At 58.5% G+C, this 25,698-nt stretch overlaps 1 protein-coding gene across 1 annotated transcript in view; it reads right to left on the bottom strand.

The window, feature by feature from the left end:
* The window catches only part of NSG1 (neuronal vesicle trafficking associated 1), a 30,475-nt gene extending 4,864 nt beyond the window's left edge, over nt 1–25,611 (bottom strand). The window contains exons 1-3 of the mRNA XM_040488060.1: nt 25,457–25,611; nt 21,811–21,927; nt 3,290–3,400 (exon numbers count right to left, since the gene is read on the bottom strand). Coding sequence (XP_040343994.1) covers nt 3,290–3,400; nt 21,811–21,927; nt 25,457–25,585 — 357 coding nt within the window. The 5' untranslated portion in view covers nt 25,586–25,611. The remainder of the gene's footprint in view (nt 1–3,289; nt 3,401–21,810; nt 21,928–25,456) is intronic.
* Between the last annotated feature and the right edge of the window lie 87 nt (nt 25,612–25,698).

Here is a 25,698-nt window from a genome sequence, read left to right as displayed (position 1 = left end):
CCAGGACAGGGCCTCCAGGCCTAAGAGAGTGGCCCTGCCCTCAGGGCACCAGGCCAGGGCGACGGGCGGTTCTGCCACTGCCCACACGCGGGCCACAGGAAGCAAATGCGGGGCAAGCACCACGGTGGGCAGGTGGCAGGTGAGAACCCCAGTTGCGAAGTAGCATGGGGCCAGGGGCTCCCCAGTATGTTCTGACCCGGTCCCCATCAGGCCAGAATCACCGCCACACGTCCCCCTGAGGGGGGCCCTGCCCCTCATCTCTCAGCCATGAAAGCAGATGACCGTCACACCAACGAGGATATCCGAGGAAGCGTGTTCCAGCCCCGGCACACGGTCCGCACTGGCAAGTGTTCCTCGGGCACGAACTCCACCGAGAGAACGGGGGTGTCTGACCGTCTGCGTCAACACGCAGGGCCGGGCAGTTTCCCAGTACGTGGAAACCCTCCCGTGAAACTCCTATGACGGCTTCCCGGGTTCAAGAAAAAGGCAGGAACTTAGTGCCCGCCCCCGCCCCCCCGTCAGGACGGGACACTCTGGTGGGGAGGCCTGGCCGCAAGGAGCCTCCCCTCACCCGCAGCGCAGGCGCCTGCCCTCTGCTTTGTGCCAGGACCTCTGCGGCACCCGTGCCCATCAGCCCTTCCCACGGGCCCCCCTCCGGCTCTGGGGTCAGCAGGACCCAGCCCAGTCTGTGGCCTCAGTCCAGGAGCAGGCCCTCGCCACCGCGGGCAAAATGGACTCCTCATCCAGTCTGCACCCTGGGTGACCTGGAAGCGGTGACCCTGGGCACGCACAGTCACCCTGGCCGCCTCTCTGCCTGGCACTGGGTATCTGCCTGTCTGCTTGCCACTTGTCTCCCCACCGGAACAACGGCCCCACGGGCAGGGCCTGGACTCCTCCCGTCCTGCACCACATGCCCAGCACCCAGCAGGGCTCCCCACAGGAAGCACTGAATAAGTATGTACAAAGGACCCATGGGGGGTGACCTTGGGGCACAAGGAATATCGTATCCGTGCTGCATCTAACCACCGATACAACGGGGATCTACTGGTACCTACCCAGGTTTTGGGGAGCATTCAGAAATCCCCGTGTGAAAACCCCTGTGAACCGTCAGGTCTGTGTGTGACGTGTGCGATCGCAAAACAGGCGGAAAGGCAGGGAGGGGACTTCGGCACACATCGCACTTCTCCCCCCTCCAGCTTCAGCCAAGGGCTCTTGGACCCAGACTAGCAGTTCTCCAGCCCTCCAGCTGTGTTTTCCAGGAAGGACATCTGCCCCCAATCAGGTGGAAACGCCAGTGGAAGATGCCCAAGTCCCAAGGGACGCAGCTACGGAACACTCACTTGGTGCCGGCTGGGCACCAGGATCACCCGCCCCGGCCTCTGAACGCACAGGCACCTGCCCCCTTCCCTGCCAGGACTCTCAGAACCAGGCCTTCATCTCTGATCTGACTCCACCTGCCTGCGCCAGCAGAACTTGGCCTTGCAGGGAGGGCGGGGCAGCTTCAGGCTGCACCCTCCTCTTCCGTGCAGGACGCGTGCCCCGGGCCCAGAGAAAGAGCCAAGACGCGGACCCTGCGTCCTCCTGATGGAGCCGCTGGCCCCTGTTCTTTGTGAGCAGCCCGTCTAGTCCCACGAAACTGTCCTCTGCACACGTGGGTCCCGTCAGGGCACCGTGCCCACATCTGCTCTGCTTCCTCTCCATGACCTCGGCCCCCCTGCGTCACCCAGCCCTGGACCAGGCTCTCCCCTGCATCCCAGAGTCACTCTTCAGCCTTATGTCATGTGGGTGTCCTCTCCATCCCCAGCACCCTGCCGAGTCTCTTCCCAGGCTCCCTGCGGCAGCCTGCTGGGCCATCTCGCCAACCCTCCAGCCTCCCTGGGCCACTGAGTGTGAGTGGCCGTTCCTGTCACTCCCCACCCCCCTGCACTCCGGGGGCCTCTGCCTGGCACCAGAGGTGGTGCACAGACTGGCCACAGCTGGCTCATCCCCCGCTGCCTCCAGGCCGACCCTGCCTGCGTTCTGCCATCAACCGTGTTTGCCGCTCCCCTAGCCCACCTGGTCAGGCCCGGCCGGCCTCCAGAGTCTGCTGATGTACGTACTCGGTCAAGGCCAGCCCTGCCCTCCTCCAAGCCCCCCCCCCCCAAGGCCTCTGGGCTGGTCTCCTCTAAACCGTGGTGCCTCCCGAGCCTCCAGATAGCCTGGCCCAGGGTGCGGATGGGTCTGCTGAAAGGGTGGGGTGTGGGGGGGTTCCCCGGGTCCCCACGCAGCTCCCTCACTGGCCTCCTAGAGGCAACCTGACCACCCCTCTAGAAACTGCAGCGCCCGACCCTGCCTTGCTCTTTGGTTTTCCAGGGCTCATACCCTAACTCAGAATACAACCGATTCCACGCGTCTTTTGAGGAGGGCAGGGAGCTTCCCAAAGGTGGGGGTCTCTACCCGATGGGCCCCGGCTGTGCTGCACCCGGAATACCAGCGGCAGCCACTGTACGTGGCACGCACAAAATGCATACCTGCCAGCCGGGGGAGGGCCGCAGGGTCAGAGCACTGCGCACGGGCGACATGCCGGGAAGCGGGAGGTCTGTTGAGCCTGCTGCCCCGTGCGAGCCTTCTGCTCCCTCACGGCCGCGAGACCCAAAGCAAAGCCACCCGGTGACGCGACAGACCAAGCCTGTCCGTGTACGTGCTCAGCACGGGCTTCTCCGGCTTTGATTTCGGCAACACCGGCCCCTGGAAATGGTAGCTTTTCCCTTCACGCTGGCTCTCGAGAGGTCAGAACCAAACATGGGGGGTCGGGGTGGGGGGCCAGATGCCGCGCTGTGGGAACTGGGAGCAAGTCCACTGGGAGTACATCTTGCCTCCTCCTGCCTTCCCTCCTCCCCTCCATCTTCTCCACTCCTCCCCTGTGTAACCCTCTGTGCCACTTTCAGGCTTTCTGGAACAAGGCCGCGTCGCATCAGCAGAGCAGGCATTTCCGCCAGCGTGGAGAGCTGGCCGAGCAGGTGCCGGAGGGACAAGGACAGGCATGGGCGGGAGGTGGGGCGTGCCCAGCTCTGCTCCCCTTCCCTCTGGGCCTCTGCGCACGCCGCCACCCCCCCCCCCCCAGAGGAGGTCCGTTCCCAGAAGCTGCCTTGTTTACAGCTCCACCCTGCTTTCTCCCCCTGCCCCTCTGCCTCCCTCCCCTGCTCCCTTCCACAGGGGCCCCATCGCAGGCCACCCGAGGCCAGAGCAGGGCTGTGTCCCTCGGAGAAGGCACGGGGTGGGGGGTGGGGGACCGGGGGCGGGGCCTTACCTTGAGGACGAAGCCGTCGGGGCAGGCACGGTCATATTTGTACACCTTGTAGACGACCAGGAAGACGACGCAGGTGAGGAAGGCCAGGGCAAAGAGGACCAGCACGGAGACCTGTGGGCAGAGGGGGGCCCGTCAGGGTGGCTGCGAGGACCACGTGTGGGGCGGCCGGACAGACGAGAGACGGTCTCTGGAGGGACGCAGCTGGAAAAGCCCCAGGAAGGCTTCAGCTGCATCACGTTCCACTGGACGTTTGGTACCGTCTGCGTTTTTCACGATCTCCACACGCCACCGTTATTTTGAGTGACCCGTTTTTAGGATTCCAGGCCCTGTGGGGAGAGCTCGGGTACAGGGATGATCAACGTCACGGACCCTTTCTGCCTGCTGCCAGTTACTGAGGTGACGCGGCAGCCACCAGCTGTTCAGATGTCTCCTGCGCCCGGGGCCCCAGCCCTGCCCTCGCGAGCTGGGACCAGCTAGGCAGGAAAAACAGGATCTCGGGGGCCCCCATCACCTCTGCCCTCAAGTTTCCCGCATGCTCAGTTAGTTGTGTCCCTCCCCAGAGGGCAGTCCCCACGAGCCCAGGTGTGGTGCTCGCCGTCATGGAGCATGTGCTCCTCTGACATTTGTGGATCGACGTGTGACAGAACAGCGGGCGGTCCCGCCCCCGCAGGAGGACACAGGGCATAGGGGACAAAGCGACACCAGATCCGGGCACCGGAGGTGCTCACCTGGCTGCTGGGAGCCCCCTGGCAGGGGCAGAGCACATCCGGAGGCTAAAAGGATGTGCAAAGGCATGGCCGGTCAGCTCGGGGGAGCGGGAGCCTTCCTGCTGATGGGCTGCCCCTCCCCACCCGGTTACAGAGGGCTCTGAGGCTCCTGAGGAGGGGGACAGGTTCAGAGCCACACGGCCCTGGGTGCTGGCACAGAGCAGCCCCCCTCCCCCCGGGGGCAGGGCGGGCACAGCTGTGCCGCTTCCTGAGGCTGCACAAGAGGCCCAGGGGCGAGCCCTGTCCTGGCCTCAGGGGACCCGTGCCCGGGCCCCCCGACACCGCGGGGCCTCAGTTACTGTACGAGCTCTCCATCTGGGGAAGCGGAGGGTGGCGCTGGGCCTCACGGGATGTGTGGGGGAAGTTGGTACGCACTGCCCACTCACCTGGAGGACAGACACTGGCCCGGCTGTGAACCGAAGTCACCAGCCCCGTGCGGCCTCCTACACCCGCTCCGGGCACCACGGCCCTGGTCTGACCGCTGGGCTGTGCCGTGCCACACAGAAGCCCCTGAACCTCTCTGGTCCCCAGGCCCCTCGCCTATGACACAAGACGACACTTCCCCACCTCCCAGTTGCCATGAGGATACGAGGGAGGAATGAACTGGACAGACACTCACGAGGAACGGTAGGAACTACCACAGCGAGTGTTTCCCCATCGCTGGGCCCTGCCTCCATTTCCGGGGCTCTCCATCCCCAGCCTTTAGAGTCCTGAGGCCTGCAACTCAGCCTTAGCCGGACCCGGCCCAGTCCAGCGCTGGGCGGCACAGAGGTGAAGGGTGCAGCCCACTGTGCCTTCCTGGCTCGGTGCTGACACTCGTCACGCTCCAGGCGGCTCCCACGCCCTGGGGCCCAGGGGCACCCAGACTTCTCCCTTCTCCCGCACACCCAGCCTGGCCGCCGCCTCCCCACCGCTCCCACCTCCCACTCACTGCAGCCGGGACACTTGTCCCCTGTGTCCCCTTGTCCAGGGAACAGCCCCTCAGGCCCCAGGCAGCCAAGAAGTCTCCGCATCCCCTTCCCTAAGGCCCTTCCTGCCCATCCCTAAGTCCCACCCGTCCCCATTCTCTGCCCCCCAAGTCCCTTCTTCCCTTCCCGTGACCTCGCGACCCCCTCATCTGGACCGTCAGGGCTGTCACCCTAAGGGTCAGAGGCCCTCCGCCTGCCTGGACAGCCTGTGTTGCACGTGGAGCCCGTGCCTGACACAGGGACAGGAGATGAAGTCACAGGTGCTTCGGGGCTCAAAGCGCCTGTGGGAAAGGCCACCGGGTTCCGGTGGTGACTGCACTACACGGCAAGAACGCAGCCTCAGACCCCAGACGGCCCAGGGAGGCCAGAGACGGCAGGGCACGGAGCTGAAGGAGGTCAGATCTGCACGGGGGGGGGGGCGCGGCTGGGACACCCAGGCTTTCCGGCAAGAGCCGCCTTGCCGCTGGCGACACCTGGGACGGGCAGGCAGCCCTCGCCGGACCCGGGCTCCTGCCCACCCGGGGCAACGAGAGGACCCGGCTCCCAGGCCTGGTGGGAGGGCTGCAGACGCACGCGGTGCTCCTGAGGACGGCGGGCGCTGCGGAAGGACGCGTCTGCCCTGGCCGCTGCCCCCTGTCCCCACCATCGCGCCCGCGTGGGTGGCCCGGCTCACGGTCCAGGCCGCAGAGCCCCCCTCACGCCCACCGCCCTGTCCTTCCCGAGGGCCCCCCCGCCCCCTGCCCACCCAGGCTGCTGCTCAGCCGCACCTGCCCTGCCCGGGACCCAGCCACCTGCTGGCAGCCCCTGGGGGCAGCTCGGGGGGCTCCGCGAGGTCGAGAGCAGCTGCTGCTTCTGCCAGGGTGGTCGGTGAGAAGAGCTGCGTTTGACAGAACTGGCTTCCTTCACAAGCCTTCGTGTTTTATTTTGGGCATTTGAAAACATCGTTCCAAGAAGTCCAGAGCACAGCACACAAGAAGTTAAGAGGCCCTGTTAGAATGTTATCTCCTCGGGGTGCCCGGGGAGGGGAGCGGGGGCTCAGTCGGTTGAGCGTCTTGACTTCAGCTCAGGTCACGATCTCACAGTTCGTGGGTTCAAACCCCATGTTGGGCTCTGTACTAACAGCGTAAAGCCTGCTTCCAATTCTTCCTCCCTCACTCCCTGCCCTTTCCGCACTCATGCTCACTCTCTGATAAGTAAAATAAACAAGCAAACAAACCCTTTAAAAAGTAAAATAAAATCGGGGCACCTGGGTGGCTCAGCGGGTTGAGCATCTGACTTCGGCTCAGGTCATGATCTCATGGTTCATGAGTTCGAGCCCTGCGTCGGGCTCTGTGCTGATAGCTCAGAGCCTGGGGCCTGCTTCGGATTCTCTGTCTCCCTCTCTCTCTCTCTGCCCCTCCCTAACTCACACTCTCTCTCTCAAAAATAAACATTAAAAAATTTTTTTAAAAAGAGTATTATCTGCTCAACAAAGTATTAGACTGAATTCAATAATGCATTAAAAGGATCACACAGCATAAGAGGGTACACCAATTCCAGGGAGGCAGGCACCTTCAGCACCCACGATGTGATACATCACATGAATAAAACGAAGGATAGGGGCGCCTGGGTGGCGCAGTCGGTTAAGCGTCCGACTTCAGCCAGGTCACGATCTCGCGGTCCGTGAGTTCGAGCCCCGCGTCGGGCTCTGGGCTGATGGCTCAGAGCCTGGAGCCTGTTTCCGATTCTGTGTCTCCCTCTCTCTCTGCCCCTCGCCCGTTCATGCTCTGTCTCTCTGTCCCAAAAATTAAAAAAAAAAAAAAAAATTTAAAACGAAGGATAAAAAACACATGATCATCTCAGCAGATGGAGAAAAAGCATTTGACAAAATTCAATATCCACTTATGATAAAAAACTCAACACGGTGGGTATAGAGGGAACACGCCTCAACATAATAAAGGCCGCATAGGACAAGCCCACAGCTAACGTCATAATGGTGTAAAGCTAAAAGCTTTCCCTCTAAGATCAGGAATGAGACAAGGATGTTGACTCTCACCACTTCTGTTCAACATAGTATTGAAGTCCTCACCACAGCACCTGAGAAAAATAAAAGGCACCCAGATTGGAAAGAAAGAAAACTATCACCCTTTGTATGACAACATGACATTATACATAGAAAACCTTAAGGACTCCACCAAATCACTCTCAGAAGTAATCAACAATTCAACAAATTTGTAGGACACAAAATCAATACACAGAAAGCTGTAGTGTTTCTATACATAAATAGCAAACTACCTAAAAAAGAAAACAATCTCATCTGTATTTCCATTTAAAAGAATCAAATACCTTGGGATAGATTTTACAAGGAGGTGAAAGATCTGTGCCTTGAAAACTTTAAGACACTGATGAAAGAATCTGAAGACACAAATAATGGAAAGGTAGTCTGTGTTCATGGTTGGGGAGAATTAATATTGTTCAGATTGCACAGAGCAATCTACAGATTCAATGCAATCCCCTGTCAACATCCCAGTGGCATTTTTCACAGAAGGAGAACAATCTTCAAATCTGGATGGAACCACAAAAGACCCTGAATAAGCAAAGCAATCTTGAGAAAGAAGAACAAATCTGGACGTATCCTGCTCCCTGATTTCAAACTATATTACAAGGCAACAGCAGTCAAAACAGTCCGGTACTGGCATAAAAACAGAACAGAGAACCCAGACATAAACCCACACATAGTCAACTGACTTACAACAAAGGAGGCAAGAACATACACCGGAGAGAGACAGTCTCTTCAATAAATGGTGTTGGGAAAACTGGAGAGCCACATGCGAAAGATTGCAACTGGACCGCTTTCTTACATAATATACAAAAGCTAACTCAAAAGCAATTAAAGACATATGACCTGTAACCATAAAACTCCTAGAAGATTAAGGTTCCTTGACATTGGTCTTGGCGATGATTTTTTAAATTTGACCCCAAAAGCAAAGGCAAACACAGGCAACAATAAATGAGTGGGTCTAGATCACACCAAAAAGCTTCTGCCCAGCAAAGGACACCATCAACAAAATGGAAACGCCAACCTCCTGTGTGGGAGAAAATACTTACAAGTCATATATCTGACAAGGGGCAGGAATCCAAAATATGTAAGAACTCCTACAATCTAATGGCCAAAACCCAAACAATCTAACTTTTTAAATGGGCAGAGCATCCGAACAGACATTTTTCCAAAGGAGACCTGTGGATGGACCACAGGACTGTGAAAAGGCGCTCGACGTCGATCACCAGGGAATCAAAACCGCAGGGAGCGACCCCTCACACCTGTTTGAATGGCTGTTACGAAAAAGATAAGAGACAGCACGTGCCAGAGAGGATGCAGAGAAACAGGAAGCCTTGAGCACTGGCAGAAAAGCAAATGGGTGCGGCCACTCTGGAGGACAGTGCGTCTTCTCTGCCAGTTAACACCAGAATTACTATGTGATCCAGCCATTCTGTTTCAGGGTATATACCCTAAAGAAGTGAAAGCACGGACTCAAACAGTCGGTACGAATACACCGTTTTCATATCCGCCTCATCCACAGCAGCCAAGACGTGGAAGCAACCTAAGTGTCCATGGATGGACGAGAGGGTGAAGAAAAGGCGGTGTGTGTGTGTGCGTGCGTGCACACACACACACACACACACACACACACAATGGAGTAGTATTCAGCCAGAAAAAGAAGGAAATCCTGTCCTTTGCGACGACAACAAGCATGGACCTCGAGGGCATTATGCTAAATGAAAAGACAAGTACCTTATGAGCTCACCTCTGTGTGGAATCTAAAACAAAAAAAAACAAGCTCGGGTGGGGCCCCTGGGTGGCTCAGTTGGTTGGGCCTCCCACTTCGCCTCAGGTCATGACCTCACAGTTCATGGGTTCGAGCCCTGCATCGGGCTCTGTGCTGATGGCTCAGCACCTGGAGCCTGTTTCAGATTCCATGTCTCCCTCTCTCTCTGCCCCTCCCCTGTTCGCACTCTCTCTCTCAAAAAATAAACAAACATTTAAAAAAAAAAAAGTTTGAAAAAAATTAAAAACAAAACAAAAAAAAGCTCGGAGATACAGCGACCAGATCGGTGGGGTAAGCGAAATGGGTGAAGGTGGTCAAAGGTACAAACTTCTAGTTTTAAGGTAAGTCAGTCCTGGGGGTACGATAGAGAAGAAGAATACTGTGTTGTATGTTTGAAAGTGGCTAAGAAATTAAACCTTGAAAGTTCTCATCACGCGTACAAACTGTAGCTGTGTGGTGATGGTGTTCCCTGGACTCCATTTTGGTGATCATTTCACGACATGTACAAATACGGAGTCTCTGTGTCTCACTCCTGAAACTAATGGTGTGTGTACAACAGTTCTCAATTAAAATCCATACACACGCACACACGATCTCACGTCCTAGGGCAGTCTTTAACCTGTCCCTTGAATTTGGAAGCCGCGACTGTGTTTGGTTCACAGCGCCCCATCTGTTTAGGTTTAAAAATAAGCCCCATCTCTCGGCGGGGCTGTGGGGAACCACTCTGCTCCTGGAACCCGGCCTGGGCCTTGCAACCAGGATTCCCGGCCTGATGACCGAGGAGCCCACGGAACCAAGGAGAGCGAACGTGACGGTTCCCGGAGGACTCAAAGGAGGGAGGCAGAGAAATCCAGGGACAGTCGGGAGGCGGCGCCTGGTGTAGCAAAGCCCTTCCCCTGCGGGTTGTCCCCGCTCTTTCCCCCACACCTCTGCAAACTCCAAGCCTCTCCTGGGCCCCAGGGTCTGCACAAACCTGGGAAGTGCCCCATGGTAGGAAGAGAAATGTGGGTTTCCTACTCACCACCTGGCATAGGGCACCCCTGCGGTTATCGTGGCCTGAGGAGAGCGCCCCGGGCCTTTCCAGAAAGATCCCCAGCCGGCTCAGAATTGGCTCCTGGCTCTGCCACCTGCGTGCCTAAGCAGGTCACCTGCGTATCTTATGTCTGCAGGCGGGGAGCAAAGCCTCGTGCTCTTCCACGTTCATCAGGAGAATGACTAGGGATCAGGGCTCTGAAGAGAGGTCAGCCTCATGTGCTAGGCCCATTATGGGTTAAACTGTGTCTTCCCCTCCCCAAAATATAGAAGTTCTACACCCTGCTACCTTTGAATGTGGCCTTATTTGGAAATAGGGTCTTTGCTGATGTGATTAAGTTGAGGTCATTAGGGTGGGGCCTAACCCAACTTGACAGTGTCCTTATGAAAGGGGAGACAGGACACAGAGACCTACACGCAGGGAGAAGCTCGAGAAGATAGAGGGTGGGAGGGAGGTGTCTGTAAGCCGAGGGCCGCCAGGAGCCACCAGAAACTGGGAAGAGGCAAGGAAGGACTCCCCTCCAGCCTTCAGAGGGAGCACGTCCCCGCCGATACCCGATACCCGTATCTGGGCTTCTGACCCTCGGAACGGAGACACGCCCCGTCTGCTGGCTAAGCCCCCAGCAGTGAACCTGCCACAGCGGCCCCGAGGGCTGGAGCTGTTTCGGGGGGGGGGGGGGGGGAGGGCCAGGGCTGGCTCGCGTCCCCTGAGGTGTTCTCTGTCTGCTGCCATCCCTGTCCCTTCCCCAGCATGCCAGGTGGGGTCACCTGTTCTCCTCCTTGCCCTCTGAAACCCTGGCCGCGCCCCTGCCTGCCCTCCAGGAAGGCTCTGGAACATCCCAGCGTCTCCCAGCACCAGCAGCACAAGCATGGACACCGCACAGCCCGGCATCTGCTGTTTCCGTGCTTCAAGTGACACGAAACCGTGTCCCAGTTGGGAGAGTCTCACCAACCTCCCCGCTCCCGTGAGACAGCTAGGCACATTCTAGAAAGAAGTGTGAAATTACTTAGAGCCGTTTCGCGGGAGTACCCTCTAGGCTGTTTCCTATGTCGACACACCCTGACCAGAAGCATCCTGGGGAGCCCCCAGCCGCCAGCGGCCCCACCTTTCAACCAGTTCCAGAATAGTCTGACTAGGCGACAAACTGGCCACTCGCTGCCCAATGCGCGTCAAGAGCCCTGGGTTCCAGGCCCGCCAGGCCCACACGCATCGTGACTCCAGAAAGGGCACGTGGCCCCTCTCCGCCGGGAAGTGGCCATGCCAGCCCAGCCCCCGGGTTTACGGTGGGGAGCCCAGGAGACCCCAGCTGGGCAGTCGGGGGTGGGCAGGGCGAGCCCTTGCTTCACAAAGCCCATCCCCTCACGGTGTTGCAGCACCGGGACACGGAAGATGCTCAGAGACCATCGCATCGGGCACCTTGATGTACGACGGAGGCCCGGTCGCTGAAAAGGCAGCACCTTCGAGTCGAGCTAACGAGACCCCCAGGTAGTCCGACAAGCCCAGGGACACACGCAGGCAGCGAAGCAGCAGCCACGTGCAGTGGCCCAGCCTGAGCACAAAAACGGGCGGAACCATGGCTGTGTTAGAATCCCAGGAGCCTCTGAGGATCCCAACGCCAGGACCCCACCCAGAGCGAGGCGGCAGAAGACGGCGGGGGAGGGGGGGGCGACGACTAGGCCTCAGTAGCATTTAAAACTTCCGAGACACTTCCCGTGCGCAATCTAAGCTGAGGATGGGGTAAACGGAGGAACCCCTTCTGCACGGGACTCCTGGAGCCTGAGGCTGCTGAGCTCCCCTCCCCCCACCCAGCCTGGGCACTCCTGTGCCCAGACACCGCTATTAAGGGTAGCTGCAGAGACTGCCACCACACTCTGCGCTCTAGCAGACGGTTAACCACGGCTCGTGGACTCCTCCTGACAGCTCCCGAAGGCAACACCATGGGCTGCGTTTTACCCTCGGGGACGCTGAGGCTCAGACGCGTAGGTGACCGGCCCAGGGCACACGGGCTGGGTAAGCGGAGTGGTGTCTCCCAAGGACATCCAGGTCCTAACCCCTGGAACCTGTGCACATGATCTTCTACGCAAAAAGTGACTCTGCCCCTGCGAGGAGACCTCCTGGAATATCCGGGTGGGTGTGAGCGAAGTCCCAGGCGTCCTTACGGGAGGGAGCAGAGGAGACAGAGCAGGGACTGGAGGATGCCGGGCCAGGTGGAAGAAGGGGCCACGAGCCAAGAAGCATGGGGACCGTGGGTCTGGCGGCTCCAAAAGCCCAAGAGACTGAGCCCCCCCAGCGGGAGCCCCCCAGCGGGAGCCCCTGCCAACACCCGGATGCAGCCCAGTGACACTGACTCGGGGCTTCTGACCCCCCTGGACCGTAAGAGAATCCATGCGTGTTGTCCTGAGCCACCCAGGTGGTGGCACTTTGTTACAGACGCCCCCGGGAGCTCATTCACCTCCTCCAGAGCGCAAGGCCCCAGCGCGCGCCGAGGGAGACAGAGAGTCACTGGACCCAGCTGGCTGGCGGCCCATCTTCTCAGTGAGTACTTGCACCCGGAGCCAACCCCGAGCATCCCCACGTCAAATGGAGCACAAGTTCAGTTTCTAGAGGTGCCAGTCGGTCTGGGTTTTGTGAAGCAAACGATCACACGCAGGAAGGAGGGGGGCCCCGGGGCTGCTGTGCCCCCCACGGGCTCCTGGAGGCCTGGAGAGCCTGGGCTGCCAGACAGACGGCGCCTGCTGTCGCCTGCGCTCGGGCGTGGCTGTGGGCAGGGGTGGGGGGCAGGGAGCCCCCGCGCTGGAGAAGCACCTTTCCTTAGAAGCAGGGCTGTTCTTTCAGAGCCGTCGTCTCTGCCAGGCACCCCGGGGCCCAGTGCTGGCGACGGACGCTTTCCCTGGCCCACAAAAATGGTTTTCAGTTTTGTTGTAAAACCAGGAAGAAAAGAACTGTATGATGACAATGGGTCCAGCCTGGATTATATTCTTCAGACCGAGACAGTCATATGCTAGCGTCCTGTTTTCTTTTCCTAAGGACGAAGGGGCTTACAAAGGCAAAAAAGGGCCCCAGGGCCCTGCCTTCTTCCACCTACAGAATCCCAGGTGGCTGGTGGACATTCTTAAGAAGGTGGCTACCTTGACCTGTCCTTGGCCCCACCACATCAGCCCTGCTCTCTGCTGCGTGGTGTGAACTCATCACGACTCGGGGGGGGGGGGGGGGGGCGGGGGGGGGGGGTGGCCCCCACGCTGGTTGGGGAAGACGTGGGGGCGGGGGGGTCTGGGTCTCGGAGGAGGAGCTCATGAGGGCAGCAAGGGTGGAAGGCGTGTTTGCAGAGGAAGAAGGCTGTGCCAAAGCCCAGAGCATCAAGGGACGCAGTGCGTTCGGCCAGTGTGGCTGGCACATCACATGTCCTGCAGGAGGGGACCCAAGCCAGGTGACACAGGTCCCTGTCTGCCACATCAAGAAGCAGGAACCCAGACGGTTCCTGGGCACTTGCAGAATTCCAGGAGGCAGCCGCCTCTTTGTGACAAGTTACCATTTCTCACAACACTAGGAGGCTCCAAGTTAGCCGAAGGACACGTTCGCCACCGATGTGTGCGTGCGTGTGAGTGAGAGTGAGTGAGAGGAAGCAGATTCTACATCACCCCCAAATGTGTACCACTTCTGTGCAGCTGTCAGTAAAAGCTCCAGAGCAGGAGACTGTGGGAGGCAATCACAGCTGTTCTACCGGAGCTGGACTCCTGGCCGTGTCCACCGGCACTTGCCGCGTGGGGGCCCAGGCCGTGCCTTGGGCCGCGGCCTTCAAGGGACCAGGGGCCAGCCCAGCACAGGGTGTCCGCTGTGTTTGTGCCACTGACTCTCCGGGAGCCAGAAAAGGCTACAGATCCCTCTCCGAATCATGCTCGAGATACGCACAACACCATACCTGGGACGGCGCGGAAAACCCATCGTGCTGAAACACTGGTGTCAGAAGACCGCAAAAGATATAAACTGATGATACATATATGCTTGTTTCTTTATTAACATCAAGCAAGATCTGAGAAATACTGTGATTTCAAACAAAGGAGGGGATCCGGGCACCAGCTACGGCGTGACACAAAAACACCAGTGCTCTGCACCGGTGAGGGTCACAGGCAGCACTCGCCCTGCTGTCGTTCACCGCCTGCAGCCAAAGGAAAGGACTTGAACTCTGCAAACGGAAAAACACTGCTAAAAGAAATCAGGGAAGACGCAAAAAAAAAAAAAAAAAAAAAAACAGGGATCCCAAACAGCCGAAAGCAATCTTGAAAGCAAAGAGTAAGTGGGAGGACTCATCTTCCCCAATTTCAAAACTTACTGCAAAGCTACAGTAATTAGGACAGTGCGGTACTGGCATAAGAATAACCGTATAAACGGGATGGCACAGAGTCTAGAAATTCGACCCTACGTCAAGATCAACTGGTTTCTGAATCGAGTCGCCATGCCCATTCAGGGAGGCAAGAACATTCTCTTCAACAACTGGTGTTGGGACAACTGGCTTTCTACAGACAAAAGAAGCTCGAAGCTCAACACCTACCCCACACCATCCACAAAAATTAACTCCACATGGAATAAAGACCTAAATGTGAGAGCTAAAGCCATAAAACTCTTGGAAGAAAACACAGAGGTAAATCTTCATGACCTCAGACTTGGCAGGTGGCACACCTCTCCTGCTGGGGGCCCCCGGGAGAGGTCAATGGTGTCTTAGAAGTACCACCGAAAGCACAAGCAGTGAAAGAAAAAATAAATCGTACCTCAAAACGTTTAAATTTTGTGCCAGATTATGTTTTTGTGCAAAGACACGAAAAGGCGACCCACAGATAGTAGCAAACATCTGCAAATGACAGATCTGATGAGGAGCTGGTGTCCAGAATGCAACTCAACAGCACAAAAGCAACCCAGTTCGAAATGGGAAAGGACTTGAACAGACACCTCTCCAGACAAAATGCACGAACGGCCAGCCAGCGCGGGGGGGGAAAAGCACTCAGTGTCATCAGCCCCCCGGGAAATGCAGATCAAAACCACAGTGAGACACTGCCTTGCAGCCGCTAGGACGGCTAGAATTGAAGGGACGGAGGATGACAGGTGCCGGCGGGATGTGCAGAAACCGGAAGCCTTGCACACGTTGCAAGGGGGGGGCTGGGGGACGGCGCAGCTGCCAGAGAAAACAGCAGCTCCTCGGTGTGTCAGACACAAGATCACCGCGCGAACCGGCAGCTCCACTCCCGGGTGCAAACCCAGAAGAACGGAAAACAGGTGTTCAAACAAAAGTTGCATGTGAACGTTCACAGCGGCGCTGTTCCCGCCAGCCAAGAGGAGGAAACGGCCCCAGTGCCCATCCATGGATGAAGGGATAGATCAGACGGTCTAGCCATACTACCCAGTATTAGTCCTAAAAAGGAACGAGGCGGGCGCCTGGGTGGCTCAGTCGGTTAAGTGCCCAACTTTGGCTCAGGTCATGATCTCACGGTTCGTGGGTTCGAGCCCTATGTCGGGCTCTGTGCTGACAGCTCGGAGCCTGGAGCCTGCTTCGGATTCTGTGCCTCCCATCCTCTCTCTCTCTTTCTCTGCCTCTCGTGCGCGCGCGCTCTCTCTCTCTCTCAAAAAATAAATCAACACTAAAAAAAAATTAGAAAAGAAAAGAAGAAATGAGGCACCCATCTGCTACGACAGGGATGATCGGTGAAAACACACCGGTGACAGAAGCCGGTCACAGAGGGCCATGTGTTGTATGGTTCTATCCATGTGAAATGTCCAGAACAGGCACTTCCGGAGACAGAATGTACATCAGTGACTGCTCAGGGCCGACAGGGCAAGGAAACAGGGTGACTGCTAATGGGCAGGGGGTCTCCTGTCGGGGTGATGCAATGTTCTGGAACTACACAGTGGCGATGGTTGGACGACAATGCAGATCACGTGTCACTGAACACTTTGAAGTATAAAAGTCACGTTATGTAGATTTGACCGCACTAAGGAAATATGGGCCAGGGAGAGAGACAGGAGGCAGGCAAGACACAGGCTGGGGCAGAGGTCCCGGCAGCCTAGCCCCAGAGGCAAGACGGAGCTGAGGGATGTTTTCTGGAAAGAACAGCCAGGAATGGATGGCAAAAAGATGTGGGCCTCAGGGCAAACTTTGTCAGGAGGGGACCACATACCCTGGATTCTTAGGACAGTCCTGGCGGCTGGTTACCGCCCTGGCATCCCCAATGTGCAGTGTCCACGGTCACTCTCAAAAGCGTCCCAATCTGGGCCGTAAGTTATATAGCCACTCAACTTATAAGACCCTGGTCCACACCCTAGTTCTCTAAGGATCAGTGGGGAACGGGGCAGCACCCCCATTTTACAGGTGGGGCTTCCTCTCCTGCTGGGGGCCCCTGGGAGAGGTCACTGCTCGGGGGGGGGGGGGGGGGACTGGGACATCCAAAGTGGGGGAGAGCCGGCCCGCAGGTCCTGTGCAGCTGCCGGTGTGGGAGACAGAGCTTGGTGGGCTTTGGGGTGGCAGGTGGGTGTGGGTCTGAACCCTGTTTCCACCCCCGGGTAGCTGGCTGCCCGTCCGCCTGCTCCTTAACCTCTCTGACCTTCGTTCCCCACCTACAAAGTCAAGCCAGCGAGATCAGCCTTCAAGATTGTTACTAACACAAAAAGGAATGACACTCCTAAAACTCCGCGCCTGAGTCGGCTCTGGGTCGATGGCTGCTAGGTGCTCCCTCCTCCGCTCCCTCTGCCCTCCCCCCTCAGGGGGGGAGAGGAAAGGAAACGTGTTTTCTGCTGAGTAATGCAGTAAAAAAAAAAAAAAAAAAAACCTTGGAAAAATAGGATGAATCCTGACATCTTCAAGCATGTGCAACACTAAATATTTTAGGTAACCGACAAAAAAGTGAACACACAGACACCCCCTCTCCAAGATGACTCAAACCACTTATTATCCGATTCTGGATGAAGCCCCCACTCGACAGCTGGGCCAGAAAACCGTGGGCTCTGCCACCGCAGAACCTGGCATCCGAGTCCCGCGCTCGGCTGAAGGTTACGGGGGCGTCCAAACAATTCTGGGATCTCCAGTGCCACTGCTTGGAGACCTCCCCCACTGCCGAACACCAAGGAAATGGTGTTGCCGTTCATAAATATTTAACAAATGCGTCTCGAAACACACCGGGGGATCACTGGAGAGTGTGGAAAACAAGCCGGGTGCACAGGAAGCTCAAGGTCATTAAGGAGGTGAGAAGAAGGTACCAACCACCCACAGAATCATCTGTGACGGGATGCGAAGGGATGCCCCCACCCTAGGATCCACCGCCAACACAGGGGGCCATTTAGACGAACTCAGTCTCTCCTCCTAGGACATCCTCCCAGCTCTGCGCGGACCACGAAAGGCGTTCACGTGCAAGGCTGACCTTGGAATCTCACGGAGCCCCAGAGGAAACCCGGCCCCAGGGGAGGGGGTGCAGGTTGCTCACCCAAACCCTTAACTCACAAAGAGAAGGCATGTGGGTCTCAGAAATGTCAACAGCTCTCCGTCGTGGCAGCCACAGAGCATAAAGGGCTCAGGAGAGCCCCGACGGAGCCTTCCTTTAATCTGCCTAATTACGGTCCCTCCATCTTCCAAGATGGGAGGGGGGCGTTAAGCAAGCAGCCCCAGCTGCACCCTGACACCCTGCCCTGCGTGGGTGAGTGGGAACACATGACTGAAAAGATGTTTAGGTTTACTTAATTTGAGAACCATCTCAGCCTGTGTTTATTCTCCGCATAAATACACCTCCAATTAATTAAACGAGCACTTCCCTCCTTGACTAACCTCTTCACAAGCCTAGGCTTTTGGCTGCTGCTGGGTGATTCATCCAGCAATCCCAGTGTGGCGGAGTCTTACAAAACCCTCTCCCCATCAGCGGTTACCTAGCAACCAGCCTAGCAACCTGGGAGCCAAGAGATTCATTCCCGAGCGATAACCATAAAGTAACATCCAAAAAGACATCTCGTCTCAAGGATGCCGTCCAAAGGTACATAAAGAGGAGGCGCAAAGCAGCCGGATTCCCCGCTCCCGAACCGCACAAATTAGAGACAAAGGGGGACACGTTATTTACTTGTTGCTCCAACAGCTGAAAGACACAGTTCCATTCCCGCAATTCACACAAGGAGACGAAAAGAACAGAGGCGGTGGCTGGGCTGGGAGCCACACAGAAGCCGCCCAGTCACCGAAAGGATGAGAAAGAGGTTCTGTCCAAAGCAAAGCTGTGACGGAGCCCCCAGCACGGCCCAGGGTGGAGGCCGAACCTTCCATCACAGATCCGTCTCCGGGTCAACCTTCCCCCCCCCCCCCAAGTTCCCCAACCCTCGGCCAGCTGATGCGTCGCAGGAGGAGCGTGCCTTATTGTGGGCTCCACTCAGAGACGCCAGACACCTAATTGGGCAAGAAAAGGCTGGGAGAACATTCCAGAACGGTGAACACCATCAGCACTTCAGAAAGGTGCCGGCCCTCCTGAGCCTGCCCTGCCCTTGTGCTAGAATGCACCTCCAGCCACGAAGGGCCACGGGAGAGCTCATCGTCACAAGGCACATTCCCAGGGTCCAGGTCCCTCCGCTAGAATCAAACTTCAGGTGATTCTACCGCAGGCGGCCCCCGACCACACTTAGAGGAACAGTGCACTGGGGGCCTCCCCTCACACGCAGACCCCACAGCCGACACGTAGGGAACCAAGTTAACTCTCCCTCCCTGTTGAGAATGGTGTCGGGGCACAAGCCCGAGGTGCCCACAGAACGCAGGTCCTTCAGCTGTGAGCGTCTGGCCCACAGGCCTCCCGGTCAAGCTGGCCAGGCCACACGGTTCAGGTCGTACTCTGCCCCTGACCGTGACCTTGGGGGTCATCTGCCTGGCCGGGAGGGAACCGGTGACACGTGGAAAGGACTTACATCCACATACAGCCCAGAGAGAGGGCTCCATGGGGAGCTGCCTTACTCAACAAGCAAGGGTCCGGCGGGAAAACCCTGGAAATCTCCCCAAGTCCCCATGCACTCTGGGCCCCCAGCATGGCTAGTCACCCAGTGATTCATCAAGCTGTTCCCGTGCCTATATATAGCCCCAAAGAGGAGGGGCTGTCATCCTGGCTGGCAGAGAGAGGCCACACTGCTGGACCTTGCCAGGACATCTGGTCACACCTAGAGAAGCATGGCCCAAGAACGGCCCCTCAGAGGAGGGCCCCGGGCGGAAAGGACCCTGGACAACGTGACACGAAAGGAAGAGACCAGAGAAAAACGATGCTCGCCCTGGAGAACACTCGGGTATGTGGCCCACCACACATCCCGAGGCTGCCAGCGAGGAAGGTGACTTGTTGACCCGGAGTCCGGCTCCCTGTTTAGATGCTGCTACTGTCTCCTAACATTTGGCAATGGGAACCCCAGGAGGGTCAGGTTAATCCCCGGAGGCTGCATGGCAGAGCTGGTATCTGAGCCGGGACTGGAAGGAGCTGGAAGGCGGAGCCCAATGGGGAGGTGTGCCTAGCAGGCCGTGTGGTGGAAAGGCACTGGCCTCGGAAACAACAGACTAGTCCGAAGGACCCCAGCCGCCTGGTGACCACCTGGGACTCGAAAACCTCATCTGTGAAACGGGCGAGCACCGCCCCCTCCGGGGTGGTCGTGAACCCTGAGGAGGAGGCAGGTGCTAAGCACACGGACCTGCCTGGACTGTTTATGCGGAAAACCGGGGAGACGGGCTCACTGCAGTGCAGCGCTCTACTGAGCGCCTGCTGTATACATCACCTTCTCAGACATCCCCTAGCAGGAGGAGGCAGAGGTGAGACAGGATCCTGCCACCACAGCCCAGTCCACAGGGACGGGCTCAGATCTTCTGAGCCCTCGGGTTCTGGGCAACGGGCACCAGGTAACCACACAGATGCTCGGCTGTGGCTGCCCAAAGCCCTCGTGGCCAATGTGCGTCACCCGTGCCTTAAACAGGGAACCTGGGGACCTACAGCAGGTAAGCATGTGGGGAAAGCACCGGAGTTGGGGGACAGAGCCTGCACCCAATGGACCACAAGAGACAATGGGCAGCCGTTCAGGTGCCACGCTGCACCCCACTCCGCGGGGACCTAAAACGCCAGGGCTGAGAAGGGCAAAGGTCAAATCCGGAATGAGAAACCCAGATATCCAGGTGGTGTCAGCCATCAGAATGATGGATATGATGACCTTGAAACCGAGGTCATTTCTGCCAGGGCCGGCAGGCGGCAGATCCCCAGGGCACGCACCGCGCAGGTCCCGTGAGTGGCCGCAGATGAGGCACCTGCTAAGCCGGCTGGCCAGAGTGGAAAAAGACGTCGACCTTGAGTCACTCCAACCCGGTCCCGGTCATGAGCTTAAAGCCACAGATACACTGCCAAGCCGGGAGCCACCGGACGAGCTTCTCAGCCCACGTACCGTCCTTATGGCACCAGCGGGAACCACAGACGTGGGCCTCTCTGCGCCTCAACCTTCCCGCCGGAAAGGGGCTCTCCTAGAAGTACCCACCTCTCGGGGCAGACAAATAACACGGGTGAACGCCCCGCGGACGCAGCAGATCGTGACTCTTGACGGGTCCGCGGGCCAGGCAGGCCCGGCACGGTGTCCCTCCAGCCCACGAGGCAGGCCGGAGTGATGGGAAGGAGGGACTCAAGGTCACAGCGCACCCCGGCTTCGCCAGTCACCCCACGGAGCCGCCTCACCTCTGCGGGCTTCGCTCGCACCTAGCGACCGACCCACGGGGTTTCGGGAGCTAGAACCGCACACGGTGCGTGAGGTGCTGTGGGAACTGCTGGGAGTGTGGGTGTGCGAGCATCTGTGCACCCAGACACGAGCAGACTGCTCACACAGCCACACGGGGTGAACGGAGAGGCAGCCACGGCCCCTCTGCAAGGTCTGGGCCACCCAGTGGTGTCTCTCAAATCACCCCTTTGAATCTGGGTGACGGGCACCGTTTTACCACGTCTTGTTTCCCAAAGAACAAGTGCCCAGAAGATCAGTGTCTTAACTTCCTCCTCAAGCAGCCCAGCTGTTCCCACCCTCAGAGACCACCCAGCCTGTGGGGGAGGCTCCACCCCGCCCCCCACTTGGCTGGAACCCCGCCCCTTCCAACAGCTCTTCCCCCCTAGAGAACCGTCCAGAGAGAGGCCTCCCCCCTCCACGAGTGAGCGCTTCCAACGGCCCGTGCACAGACCGTGCCTCCGCACACTGCCGGGGCCAGTGAAGGACGGAGGCTGATCCCCAGACAGCTGGGACTGCCCCGGCCCTCAACTTCCGCACCTGCAAGATGGGTTATAGACCTGCCCTCTGGGGAGGAGGGTCACTGAGCTCAGCTGGCACAAGTAAGGGGCCCGGAACCGGGTCTTGCACGTGGGGAGTAGGCCGCCTTATCTTTGTTAGTCTGCTTCCTCCCTGGAACTTCGGAGGTAAAGACTTCAAGTCTGGGAAGTGATTTTCCCCACGTGGGTGACCGCTGTCTAAAAGAAAGTTTAGGGGTGGGTTTTCCCCTTGGACTCACGGCTATAGAGAAGGATCCGGTGGCGGCCAGAGGGGCGGTGGCGGGTGGTGAAGTCGGGGAAGCGGGTGGAGAGCACTTACCGTGAGGAGCACCGAGTAACGGACAGAGCTGTTCAACCGCTACGCTGCACCCGTATACCCGCGACTAACAGAACACGGGGTTAGTTATGCTGGAATTTTTTTTAAAAAGTCATTTGTTGAAAAACGTAAACACTAAAAAAAACCCAAAAAGCCCAACGACACCAAGTTACGTGTGGTCATTCTGGAAAAGCAAGGAAATGAAGAAAACTTAAAAGCCACAGGGCTGGTTTTGCACAGCGGGGGGTCAGCCAGATGAACCGTGTCTTGTCCCGACCCCCGTCACTTCGTGGGTCAGCTCGGCGCTTCCCTCCTGGACACAAAGGCAGCGTAGTCCCCATCGGGGGCCACTCACCTTAAACCTCTCGGTGACCCCCTCGGTGATGCTGACGGTGAACTCGGCTATCTTGGGAGGGCGCACTTTGCCCTTCTTGCGATCGGGCTCGTACTGGGTCTTGGTTTTCACCACCACCTTGTTGGGGAAACAGAGAAGCAGAGCGTCAGGGGTGCGGCCAGATACATCCAGACACAAAGAGGGCAGTCGAGTCGCTGTTTGGCCACCAAGTGTTTGGCAAAAAGAACGAGGACAGCCCCCATTTATGGGAAATCTCGATGCCGGGGCCTTCTAAGAAATTACCTGTTAATAACCCTGATAGCAGCCCCAGGAGAGAAGTATGATAACTCGGGGGCAGAGGAGTTAAGCCGATAGGTGGCAGGGTGGACTCCTGACACGGTGCTCATTCCACTCATATCGCAAGCCCAGTGGTGGGGAGAGAGCGCTTGGTTTCCCTTGGTCTCTACGCCGTGGGTAAAGTGAGGCAACAGGGGATTAACCGTTTCCCTCCAGGCGCAGGAAGGAGCAGGAGCCAGCTCGCAAGGAAATCAACCTTGTGGCTGTCTCCACCCCACGATCCTCTCCCTCTTCTGCCCCTGCAACGGCCCCCAGAGGGTCTCCCTCCTCTTCTTCCCCTCTGCCCCCTGTGAAGTGGGAGAGGCATTTGCACCCAGGAAACCGGCCCTACCCTGCCCCGTACACCCCCTTCCCCTGTGGCCCCCCCCAGCTTCAGATGAGCCCTGGCCCGCCCTCCAGCTTCCTCCCTCAGGCTCCCGGCCCCCTCTTCCTCACACCTGCGGCCGGGACCGTTTCCTCTCCTGTCCCCACCGGGCAGGGAGGCGTCAAGAGCTCACACGTCTCCAGCCCCTGGTCCCCCACTTCCGGAAGCCAACAAGTGGCCGCTGGACTGCGGAGAGCCAGCGACCCCCACGCTCTTCCTCCCCCAGAGAGGGCGGCACGCGGCTTGGGGGAGACACTCGGGCAGACCTAGGAAGACCCAGTGAGTCAGGAGCTGGAGACGTTGTCCGAGGGAGCCGGGACCCCGGAGCCAGCCTCCAGGAAGGAATTGGGAGAGAAAGTGGCCCGTGCCAGCCGCCACCGAAAAGTGACCCAAGGGCCACACTCCTGCTTTCTTCTTTGTTCCTTTCTGTGCGCGCAGCTCTCCAGACATTGAGAGGGAGGGCGTGCCTGGAGTGACAGCCTGGGCACCCACGTGGGGAGGGGCAGCCGGCTCCGAGGCAGTGTCTGCGCATCACCCTATTGTCCTCAAGTCCCAACCGCACCTGACTGGCTGTGTGACCTTGAGCACGTGCCTGACCGCTCAGAACCTCAGGGTCCTGGCCCGCAAGCGGGAACAAGGCGTCTCCGACTGGGCTGCAGTAAGGAGGAGGAGGGAGCCCGGTCGGTATTCTGTCAGCCCGGATCCCTCTGCATCTTCCACTGACACCAGGCGACCTTGGACAAGACCCTCTATTTCCACATCTGTACCACAGGGGCGGCAACGGTAGTTCCCTCCTAATGTCAGCTCGTTAAAGAAACGTAAGCCCGTCCAGCACGCAGACAAGTGCCTGGCCCCTGACGAGCGTTCATCAGACGTCCGGTGAGATGCCCCGACGTTGCTGCCACGTGACTGCTGTCCCTGGGGCACCTCAGCACTCAGTACACATGCTCAGGACAGATTCCACCTGGAACCCTGACAGCGTTCCCTGACCCCATAAGCCACGTCACCTGGGACAGGTGACATCGCCCCCCTGAACCCTGGCTGTGAGCATCACAGCGCTGTTGTTCAGGTTAAGCGAGGTCTTGAGTGACACATGTCTGGTCCCGAGCAGGGCGGGGCATGAGGCCCTGCCAGAAGCTTCTGTATCCGGGGGGTGTGTGGCCTTCGGCCACGTGACCTTGGGCACATCTCGTGAACTCTTTGAGAGTCAGCCTACTCATCCGTGACCTCTGAAATCTTCCAGCCTAATCATTGGTTCCCGCTAGAATTCCTGTCCCTGGAGCATCGTTGCCAGCTCCCTCTCTCTGTCTGAACACCCCCAGGGATGGGAGGCTCGTTCTCTTTCAGACCTACCTGGGCCACTTCTGGACGGCACAGCAGGTTGGCCAATGGATTGCACACCTGCCTGAAATCCCCCTCCCTGGTATAAGTCAAGTGGGTGCCAGACAGTTCTGGAATGGAACAGACTGAGGGCCCAAGAGGAGGCTCAGGCTGAGCAGCGGGAGTCACCTGACAGAGGTGCTGCCTCAGGACGCAGTGTTCCCTGCACAGGCTGCCACCACTCTTGGGCTGAGCTGGGAGGGGAAGGTGGGGGTGGTGGGGCCGGGCTGAACTGGCCCGCAAGTCCAAGTCCCCCGCCCAGCTGAGGCAGCCCGGCCCCACCCCTCCCCCAAGCTCCTCGGGACCATCGGTGCCCTAGAGTGGCCCCACGTGGCCTGGGTGCACAGGTGCGACGAGCTGATCCTCTTGAACTCAAGACACCTGCTGCCAGCCACGATCCTGCCCCTGCCCCCACCCAAAACACAGACAATAAAGTTGGGGGGACAGAAACCACTCCAGAGAGCTGAGTAGGTCAAAGAGTCCACATGGGAATGAAGGAATCTTCCAGAAAGGAAGGACCCACCGCTGCAGAGATATTCCCCCCTCCCGGTCCCCGCCTGGTGGTCAGCAATCCCCATCGTGCGGGAATAAGAGACAAAGACCTGAGTCAGACCGTCCTCACCAGGGCTAAATGAGACAATACGAGGAACCGCACTTTGGGGAATAGAATGAGCTTAGTCGCGGCCAGGGTGGTTTTTAAGCAGCGGCAAGGTGGTCAGAACGGATGCCGTTTATTACCGTTTCAGGTTTGGGCTTTACAATACAATTGTGGAGACTTTTAAACATTGTATGTTTCCCTTTTTAAGTGTTAGCTCTTGAAAATCTTCTCCTCGGTGTACAGAAACTACTTGATTGGATACTGTATTGAAGAAAAGAAGGGACTCTTCAAATCCAGCAAAGAAAACCCACTTTGGGGAAAGGATGACGAATGATTGATTGTCCCCGGCTACACTAACACACACTAATACCCGGGCGAGCAGAGAGAGCCCTGACTTGAAGATTTCACAAAAGGAACAAAGAGAGGTGGGAGGCTCCCTGTAAGAAGGGACACCTTGCAGCATCCACAGCCAGTCTGGGAGGGGCGGGCGGAGAGGATGCGGACGGGAATCTGGCCAAAGAGAGGGGCCTCCCCACCGCGAGGGGGCAAGTCAGGCTGACACCGCTCCACCTGGGGAGGCACGCGGGGCAGCCGCGCCCCTAGACTCACCCCAGACCCACGGCCCCCTGCTACCCTGAGGCAGGGCTGGGGCGGCGGCTGTGGCGCCAGGGACCTCTCTCGGACCAGACGCCCACGAAAATCAAGAAGGGACCTTTCCCCCACCGCGCTCCCCGGTCAGGACGGAGCTGTCACCCAAGGCTGGGGGGGGGGGGGGGGGGGAGGGAGCACGTCTCCCGATCCGGAATCCCGCGCGGGCACGTCGTCCTCCCGGGGGGCTTCCTCCCTCCGCCCGGGCTCGCCCCCACTTCGCGGCGCCAGCGCACCGCCGCGCGTCTCTTTTGTTGCGGCCGCCGCCCGAGACTTGGGGGTGCGCACCCGGCGGCGCGGGGGTGCCGAGGGGCTCTCACCTTGTCCGGGGGCGGGAACTGCAGCTGATTGACATCGAGGGGCGTCATCAGGGGGATGGTGTCGAAGCCATCCTCCAGCAGCGGCTGCTTGGTGCCCTTCTCCGCGAAATTGTTCCCCAACTTCACCATCGTTCCGGGAGACCCGAGGCTAGCGCCTGCGAGGGAGGGCCGGGCGGGAGTCACCGCGAGCTCGCCCGCCCCCGGGGAGGAGTCGGGAGGACGCCGACCCGGCGGGGCTGGGG

This window comes from Herpailurus yagouaroundi, unplaced genomic scaffold, assembly GCF_014898765.1.
Source record: "Herpailurus yagouaroundi ecotype Mexico unplaced genomic scaffold, PumYag 28, whole genome shotgun sequence".
In the NCBI taxonomy this organism is placed as follows: domain Eukaryota; kingdom Metazoa; phylum Chordata; class Mammalia; order Carnivora; family Felidae; genus Herpailurus; species Herpailurus yagouaroundi.
The sequence above is the reverse complement of the archived record's forward strand: the minus strand, read 5'-3'. Positions and strand labels throughout refer to the sequence as shown.